General features: G+C 42.3%; 1 protein-coding gene across 1 annotated transcript in view; it reads right to left on the reverse strand.

Annotated features, from left to right (window-relative positions):
* The window catches only part of LOC107296291 (apoptosis-associated speck-like protein containing a CARD), a 6,927-nt gene extending 6,345 nt beyond the window's left edge, over positions 1-582 (reverse strand). Inside the window, exon 1 of the mRNA XM_015825638.1 lies at positions 280-582. Coding sequence (XP_015681124.1) covers positions 280-556 — 277 coding nt within the window. The 5' untranslated portion in view covers positions 557-582. The remainder of the gene's footprint in view (positions 1-279) is intronic.
* Positions 583-9,811: the final 9,229 nt, after the last annotated feature.

Raw genomic sequence — 9,811 nt, forward strand, 5'->3', positions numbered from 1 at the left:
GATGGGGGCGTCGCGATAGGAGTGTATATAATGTTGTGAGTTTGAATATTTTGGTGTGGTCTCTGGGTCTAGAACTTCCTGTTGAAGTCTCTCACCAGGATCCACCGCACTTTGCAAACTGCTTTTCTATTTTCTGCAGAATAAACTCTTTTTCTTACCAATCCAATTTTGTTGGTATTTTAATCACGTTTCCAACAGTAATAAATTGGGGTCTAACATACCGAGGTCCTCATCTCTTGAAGCCGGATTTGGCTATCACCCCCCTCACCCTCTCCTTACCAATTCCAAAAAGAGCCACAAGTTTTTCGGCTTGCGGTCTGCAGTTGGAGCGTCTCAGCACCGCGGCTGCCACCTCCGGGGCGTAATCCTCGGTGTAAAAGCCGAGTAAGAGGTCGCTCAGATCCAACGCGTCCGCCTTCTGCAGCCGTCCTCGGGGGATATTGTCGTAGCCCGGTTTGACCGGGAATTCGTGCAGGTTGGCTTTGAATTTTTGGAGCTCGCCCTCCGTCAGATCCTCCAGCGTCTCTTCCAGGCATTCCCGGATGGATTTGGGCATATTCGCGCCCCGCCCGTCGGGATCAGCCCCAAACCACCAGTCGGTTTGGAGGGAGGAAAATTAGAAATGGGAGGGGGAAAAAATCGTTTCGGTTTCGCTCCTTTCAGCGGGTCTTCCTGATCCGGTCTCCGGAAAAGGGAGGACCCATCGGTGCCCTGGAAATGCAGATTTACCAGCCTCTTTCCAACGTTTTGCTCCCCTTTGCTGAGGAAAAGAATTGAGCCTCGGGCCCACACTCGGAGCTGCCGCCAGAACTGAGCCCCGTTTCACCCAAAAGAGCTTAAGAAAAATCTATTCATAAAGGAGAATATTTGTAGCCCAGGGTTGACATGTGGGGTCCTTGGTGCTCTCTGGGCTTGCAGACGTTTCATTACCCTAAATAATAATAATAATAATAATAATAATAATAATAATAATAATAATAATAATGTAACTTACTGTTCTCTTTTCATATAAGCAATCACCTATACTTAAAGCATGAAGCCCTTTTCCAATATATATATATAAAGCATCTGATCAAGCAATTAACTACAAAATAATGATTACAAAATAACAAAACATGATTACATGATAACAAACACTATAAGTATCAATATAAAATGGTTACTATATGTAAAATAAATGCTAATGTCAAACTTAATCATACTAAAATCATAAGCACAATAAAATCCCTTCAATAATAATAATAATAATAATAATAATAATAATAATAATAATAATAATAATAATAATTAATAATAATAATAATAAAGTTGGAAGGGACCTTGGAGGTCATCTAGTCCAACCCCCTGCTCAGGCAGGAACCCTACACCATTTCAGACAAACGGCTGTCCAGTCTCTTCTTAAAAACTTCCAGTGTCGGAGCATTCACCGCTTCTGGAGGCAGGTAACATCATCAGGGCTAGTCTGTAATCATGAGCCCTGTCGTTTTTTTGCCCGCTTTCTTGGGCTATTTTCCATCCAGCTGTGCAGTTGATTGGAGGTTTGTACCTGACACTGGTAGTAGGTAGGGAGTGCTGTCTTAGGCATTTGTGCAGGAAGAAAAATTCTTCTTTGGTGGAAGTGTGCCTGCAGGCAATTTTTTCCCCATTTGCATGCCGTCTGAAGCGTTTGACGGCCAGATATGGTACCAATGAAGGAAAATGTTTATAGCTCAGGGTTGAAATGAGGAGTCCTTGGTGCTCTCTGAGCTTGCTTGTTTTCTTGCAGACGTTTCATTTCCCTAGCTAGCATTGGTGATGTTACCTAGTTAGGGTAAATGAAACATCTGCAAGAAAACAACCAAGCTCAGAGAGCACCAAGGAGCCCTCCACATTTAAGAAAACGTCCCTGTGTTGACATTTGTATCCCACCTATTTATACCAGGTAGTCCTCGACTTACAACACTTAGGGACCGTTCAAAGTTACAACAGCAATGAAAAAAGTGACTTGTGACCACTTTTCACACTTACAACCATGATAGCATTCCCACCCACCCACCCCGGTCATGTAAGGTCGTAAAATGGGTCAGGTTCACTTAACAAATGTTTCACTTAGCAACAGAAATATGTTGTGGGCTCTGTTGTGGTCATAAGTCGAGGAATACCCGTACAGAACCGAATAAGCCAGCGTATCAACGTTGGGGTATGTAACACGCTTTTCCAAGGCCGGTCCTTTGGCTACGGTTGCTTCAAAAGGGACCTTAAAGATGCAGCAATGGAAGCTCACAGGTGGTTCCTCCTGTCAGACAATACACCTACCTTGATGTAAAGACTAACAGGTAGTCCTCGACTTACGACCACAATTGAGCTCAAAATTTCTGTGGTTAAGCAAGACAGTCATTAAGCGAGTTTTGCCCCATTTACGACTTTTCTTGCCACAGTTCTTAAACGGATCATTACATTGTGAAGTTAGTAACACAGTCTTGAAGTGAATCTGGCTTCCCCATTGACTTTGCTTGTCAGAAGGTCACAAAAGGCAATCGCCTGATCCTGGGCAACCGCCATAAATACGTGCCAGTTGCCAATCATCTGAATTTCAGTCATGTGACCATGGGGATGCTGCAATGGACATCACTGTGAAAAGTGGTCACAAGTCACTTTTTTCAGTGCCGTTGTAACTTTGAGCAGTCACTAAATGAATGGTTGTAAGTCAAGAACTACCTGTAGTAAGATGTTGGTCCAGGGCTGAAGAGATCTGGGGATGAGACTTAAGGCAGCTTATAGTTGTCCTTTAGCTTCTCCAATTTTAAACTTGTGTTATCTTCTCCTACCAAAGTTTTGCCACATGCATGATTCGGTCAGCTTCACTGCCATGTTGGTTGCTGACATTGTCAGACGTTAGGATTTCCCTAGCTTGCTTTTACTACAGACCATAATTTGGATTTTGACAGCAGCTGGGAACAGGATGGCTGTCACTGAGTGATAACAATGGTTGATGTCACATGATTGCATCATTTAGTGAGGGCAATCCTTGGTGCCATCGTGACCCCAGGATCGTGCAAGTCATTAAGTGGGAAATGGCGGGGGTCCCAGACAAGAAGTTAGGGGTTCCACATGTGAGTCAAGGGGGCCAGGAGAGTCCTTGGGAGGGCTAGAGGAGGCTGTGCAGAGGTCAGAGGGGCTAGTGGGGGTCAGAGGAGGGTCAGCAGAAGTGCATGTTGGTCCAGAGGGCTGTGGGAGTCTTTGGAAACCCCTATAGCAGGGGTAGGCAACCTTAGCTCTTTTATGACTCGTGGACTTCAACTCCCATTGCTGGCTCAGGAATTCTGGGAGTTGAAGTCCACGAGTCATAAAAGAGCCAAGGTTGCCTACCCCTGGCCTATAGGAAAGAAAGTGGGAGGAGCAACTTAAACTTGTGACTTTCCTTGCAGATTTCCCCGTTGACTTTGCTTGTGGGAAGCTGGCAGGGACGGTCGCAAATGGTGATCCCAGGATCGTAACTCGCTGTGACATCATAATTGCAAGGTGGGCACCCAGACACCTGGATTGGGATCATGTGACCACAGGTATGATAGGATGGCCAGAGCTTCAAGGACCAGATGTATGTCCATTTTTAACTTTGAATGGTTGATGAACAAAGGGTGTAAGATGAGGACTGCCTGTACTTCAGCTGGTGTAAATAGGTTTACACCAACACTATTCATGATATCTTTCCCTTTTTATTCTTGCAAACTTATTTCCACCATCTCCGTTGGTTTCTTCATATTCTGCCTTTTGTTCTTTAACTTTTTCATCTCTTTCTTTTTGAGGATCTCAACAGTTCAGTTTAGCTATTCTATCCATTTATTCTTCCTTTACATATTTGTTTTGTGATTCAATCTCTCTGTATAACCAAACAACCTGAAGAGACAATTTTCATACTGGTCACTGACTTCTATATCCACACCATATTCATTCAGCGTTCACTAATTCTCGACCACTTGTTTAATACACACATGTCTTAGGCTTTCTATTCTTGCTGAATTCAACTTTTTTCATTTCTCCTGACATGTCCAGCTGTCATTTCCATGTAACCAAGTAGGTAAAAGGATCCTCTTATTCAGTCTTTTAGTATTTGCCTCCTAAGTGGAACTGGAGTTTAAAACTAATAGGAAGTTAAGACTGCAACAAAACTGTTTACAGGTAGTCCTCGAATTACGACCGTCATTGAGCCTGGCAATTAAGGCAGTGAGTCATGATGGTAATAAAGTAGGTCACCACATGACCAGACCCAATTTTACAACTTTTTTTATGGTGGTCATTAAGTGAGCCCATTGTTTGCTTTGGGCCGGTTTTTGCTGGAAACCCAAAGTAAATATGTTTCCTACAAACCTCCATCACCACCCCCACCCCTGTTGTGGCTCCGTCTTGTGAGCCCCTCTTATCGGAGGAAGAAGGCTCCGAACATGAAGGAGAGGAGATGGCCAGGCCTCCCTCTCCAGGACCCTCCTCTTTGGCAATGCCTCAGATGTCTCCCGACAGAGAAGAGATTGACCAGGAGCCAGGTGTTTCTGAGATTGGCCAGGAGCCAGGTGTGTCGGATAATGAGGAAGAGAAGTTGTGGCTGGATCCACGCCAGCGTAGGAGCGACAAGCGTGCGCAGCAGAAAAAGAGACGTGCCAGAGATTAAGCTGAGTCACTGGACCACACCCCACAGGCTATAAAAGGGTGGTGGTGGCCATTTGGACCTCTGTGACGGACAAAAGCTGAATGTCTGGCAAAGTAGTTTGCTGTGGCTTTAAACTGTGTGTATTGTTTTTGTTTCTGTGTGTTTGGAGTAAAAGGTCTTGGCAGGCAGCTACAGAGCTGCTGCCAAGTTTCTTATCTGTGAAGTGGTGTCTGGAGAAGTCTTTAACCCTCGGCTGGCTGTTTGGGTGTGTGGGTCGGAACGGGGACAGAACAACCCCCACCATCCTCATCATTATTCCAGCCTTTGTCTATCCACTGTGGGATGAAGGCCTCTTCCGCATGTTTCCAACCAATACGGTCCTAAGCTTTCTTTTGCCAATTGGGCCTGCAATACTTGCTGATCTCATTGATCCATCTTGTTTTAGGTCTCTTTTGTGGATGCTTTTTATCGAGTGGGATCCATTCTGTGATTGCCATCAGTTCTTCTTGCTATGGGACCAGCCCATTTCCATTGCAATTCTTTTACTCCTTCGATGATACCGTATACTTTTGTTCCCTAATCCATGTGCAGGTTTTTTCTATCTTGTCTTGTAATGCTGAGCGTGTATCGTTCCATGGGTTTTTTGCGCCACTCGTAGCTTTTGTATCGATTGTGTGGTTAGTGTCCATGTTTCACCGGCATGTTAGAGCAGGTGGCACACACTGTTCGAAAACTTTTCAGGCATGGCGGGGGGGAGGTTGTTCTTGAAAATTATGTTTAGCTTGCCGAGTGCCTGCCAATTCGCCGTTCAGTTTCTTTTATTGCAGGGGTGTCAAACTTACGTCACGTGACGTGTTGCAACATATTGCAACTTTTTCCCCATTGCCGGCAATGGGGTGGGCGCAATTTTGGCATGACGCATCCGGCCTGCGGGCTGACAGTTTGACACCCCTGCTTTATTGTATCACCTTCCATTGAGATCCATTGGCCAAGGTATATGTAGTGGTCTATTGAGGAAAGCTATGGCAAATCTAGACAGCATACTAAAAAGCAGAGACATCACCCTGCCAACAAAAGTGTGTATAGTCAAGGCCATGGTTTTCCCAGTTGCAATGTATGGATGTGAAAGTTGGACCATAAGAAAGGCTGAGCGCCAAAGAATTGAGGCCTTTGAACTATGGTGCTGGAGAAGACTCCTGCGAGTCCCCTGGACTGCAAGGCGATCAAACCGGTCAGTCCTAGAAGAGATCAACCCTGACTGCTCTTTAGAAGGCCAGATCGTGAAGTTGAAACTCAAATACTTTGGCCACCTAATGAGAAGGAAGGACTCACTGGAGAAGGACCTAATGCTGGGAAAGATTGAGGGCAACAGAAGAAGGGGACGACAGAGAATGAGGAGGCTGGATGGAGTCACTGAAGCAGCAGGCGTGAGCTTAAATGGACTCCAGAAGATGGTAGAGGACAGGAAGGCCTGGAGGAACGTTGTCCATGGGGTCGCGATGGGTCGGACATGACTTTGCAATTAACAACAACAACTACATCTAGTTCTTCTCCAGATACCATTTTTCTTTCTTTCTTTGGTGAATGTATTAAATATAACCTGGCTCTTTTTCAGGTTTATGCAAAACCATCATACGTTGCAGTAAATGCAGGCCGGGTGCCAAGTGACCAAAACACAGTCACATGACCACAAGGGGTGGGTGGGTTGATGTCAGAACTTGAAACTGGGTCATGACTAGCTTTTGAGGGTTCCGTCGTAACTTCAAACAATTCCTGAGAGACTGGTCATAAATCAAGGGCTACCTGTATTACCATCATAAGTTTGTTCTATCTAAATAAACATTTACACAATAAATTTCAGACGAGGTTAATTTTTCATTTGTTGCCGCTTCTGTGAAAACACAACCCCTTCCGTAACTGATTGCTTTAAATATTGGCATTGTACTTTGCTTAGACCTTTTTTTTGGACTTGTATTGCTCATCTTGCTACAACTTTCACTTATATATCTATCTATATACATAACATTTTTACAGTAGTGCTAAATATTAATCTCTCCTTTTTTTGTAAATAATGCCAGAGCAGGCAGATGATTATTATGTAGTTTTCCTACTAAAAAAAACCTTTTTGAGATTTATCAGGTCACTAAATCTTGTTATCTAGCCTCAAGAATGCAGCAGATGACAGAGGCATCTTGAAGATTGTCTCCCATATCAGTTAATTATCTCTTTTTCTTGCTGGCCTTTGGCTATAGTAACATTTTGATTATATGCCAACTTACTCCATCCCATTGTTTATCTGTGCGTGTATTACAAAACTGTAAATCAAAACACAACATATATTAACTGAAACATTCCACAATGCATACAAGTTCCTTTGCTTGCAACCCTGTTTTAATCTCATTGTTTTTTGAAATAACAAAGCAGCACGTGATTAGAAGATGCTTTATTTTGTCATGATACAATTATGCGTGAATTGGGATTTTTGACAAGATTGTCTGATAAAAGGCAACAATGGGAATGTTCAGAGAGAGATCAGGATCAAAGAAAGTCCATCTGCTACTCCATTGAGGCTCACAGCCATTTGGTTATGCTTTCCTCTAGGTTGGCTATTTGAGACAAGCTGGGTTTTTTCCCCCCATCCCTCCTGACTTATAAGAACTAGTATCTTTAGGAATTGGTATTTCAGTTTGCTTGTTCCCCTTTTTCTGTCCATTCTTCTTTCCCCCTCTGTTAGAATTGCACTGGGACTATCTTGATTTTAAAAATACTAGACATTTTATAAAGAATAGAATAGAATAAAGATGGAATAGAACAGAGATGGAATAGAATAGAATAGAATAGGAATAGGATAGAAAGGAATAGGAATAGAACAGAATAGAGATTAGATTAGATTAGCATAGAATAGAATAGAAATAGGAATAGAACAGAACAGAACACAGATTAGATTAGATTAGATTGGAATGGAATAGAATAGAATTCTTTATTGGCCAAGTGTGATTGGACACACAAGGAATTTGTCTCTGGTGCATAAGTTCTCAATCAGACAAAAAAAGTGATAGGTCATAGATCATAAATCATAGTTACATATGATACTCATACCATATCAGGAATAACATGGACCACTATTTCTATTGTGTGTAAGCCACCTAGAGTCACTGTGAGCAAGTAGGCAGCTATATGTAAAGCTTTGTGAAGAAATATATGGGATAAGGCTGAGTGCTATTGCTATATAAATTTTCTAAATAAAAAAATAAAAGGCTACCTTTGGGGACTGCCAGTTCAGTAAAAGGAATGTTTGGAATCTAGCTATTTCATGAGTTTTTGTCAGCCCTGCTAGGTAGACCATACCAAGAAATCAACTCCACAGGAAGGCAAAAATTATTTTGAGGTTGACTATAATAAAAATCTTGCAAGTCTGATTATGCTACACTATACCTCCTCCTCCTCCTTAGATCCAAATATGCTTTTTCCAAAAGGCAACTGGCCTTTCTTATTATTATTATTATTTCCTTTGAAAACGTTTCGCTTTTCATCCAAGAAGCTTCTTCAGTTCAAGTGTCCTGAATGAGAAGTGACATGTTTTCCAAGAAAAAAAACAAAAAAACAAGAAAGGCCAGTTGCTTTTTTTTTTAAAATAGCACCTTTGGGACAACCATGACCGTAAGGATCTCCACAGACACCTCCTCCTTGGATATTTCTGATTGTTATCTGGATGTTCTGGACTTAATAATACTTTAGCCACTTTTGACTAGTCCAGGGGTAGGCAACCTCGGCTCTTTTATGACTCGTGGACTTCAACTCCCAGAATTCCTGAGTCAGGCAATGGCTTCTGCATATCTCTATCAAAACCATCTTGTTTGCTCTCTATAGCAGTGTTTCTCAACCTCAGCAATGAGGCGTGGACTTCATCTGCCTAATGGATGGGGAACTCTGGGAGTTGAAGTCCACACAAATTTCCGAGATTGAGACACAACTGTTCTACCGCTTTCCTACCTCTGGTCTCGTGGTGGAGGCTAGAACCAATCATTTGAAGGAAGAGATAGGTGGTTTGGTGGGCACCAGGTGTGGGTTCCCATTACACCAGCAAGCATAACTAGTGACAAGGGATGAGGGGGGGGGGAATTACAGTCCATAACATCTAGACAACACTTGTTATTGTTGCATAAGTGCTTAAATTTCTTTGGATAAAGAGCAGTTTGATTTGGAATGCAATCGAAAATTACGTGCAGGCAAGAGGAATGTGAATGTGAAGAGGGGGGTCAAGTTATTTTCCAAATCACCAGGAGGCAAGACAAGAAACAATGGATGGAAACTAATCAAGGAGAGAAGCAACCTGGAACGAAGGAGAAATTTCCTAACAGTGAGAACAATTAACCAGTGGAACGGCTTGCATTCAGAAGTTGTGGGTGCTCCATCACTGGAGATTTTTAAAAAAGAGTTAGACAGCCATTTCTCTGGAATGGTATATGCTTGAGCAGGGGGTTGGACTAGAAGACCTCCAAGGTCCCTTCAAACTCTGTTATTACATAGTGGAAAGGCTCCCCAGAAAGAAATGTGGAAATCTCAATTAAATAACTGCAGTGATTCACTTAACTCTGGCAAAAAGGTCACAAAATGGGGCAAAAATTGCTTAACAACTGCCTTGCTTAGCAACAGAAATTTTGGGCTCAGTTGTGGTTGTAAGTCGAGGACTACCCGTACTATGTCAACTCAAGAAAACAGAACAATTCAATAACCAGGTCAGCTGTAAATACAGCTTCTGGGTTCAAAGATACTCCAGGTAAGTCCTCAACTTACAAAAGTTGGTTTAGTGACCGTTCAAAGTTACAATGAAACTAAAAAAAGCGACATGACCATTTTTTCACACTTATGACCACTGCAGCATCCCTATAGTCGTGTGATTTACATCCGGATGCATGACAGTCGCAGGGTCCTGTGGTCATGTGATCCCGTTTTGCAACCCAAAGTTTTTTTTTTTTTTTTTTTAATTTTTATTATTTAAACCGACAAACAAAACAAAACAAAACATAATACACATATATACACAATATATATTTTAACATCAACTTCGTGCCAGTATTCTTCTATTTTTTACATTTTCCCCCTTATTCTTTTTTAAAGTGTTTATCCTTATTGCCCCATTATTTCTTGTTTGCATTTTTCTTCCTTCATACATTATTATATACA

Source organism: Protobothrops mucrosquamatus, unplaced genomic scaffold, assembly GCF_001527695.2.
Source record: "Protobothrops mucrosquamatus isolate PMUCROS unplaced genomic scaffold, P.Mucros_1.0 scaffold2733, whole genome shotgun sequence".
Classification (NCBI taxonomy): Eukaryota; Metazoa; Chordata; class Lepidosauria; order Squamata; family Viperidae; genus Protobothrops; species Protobothrops mucrosquamatus.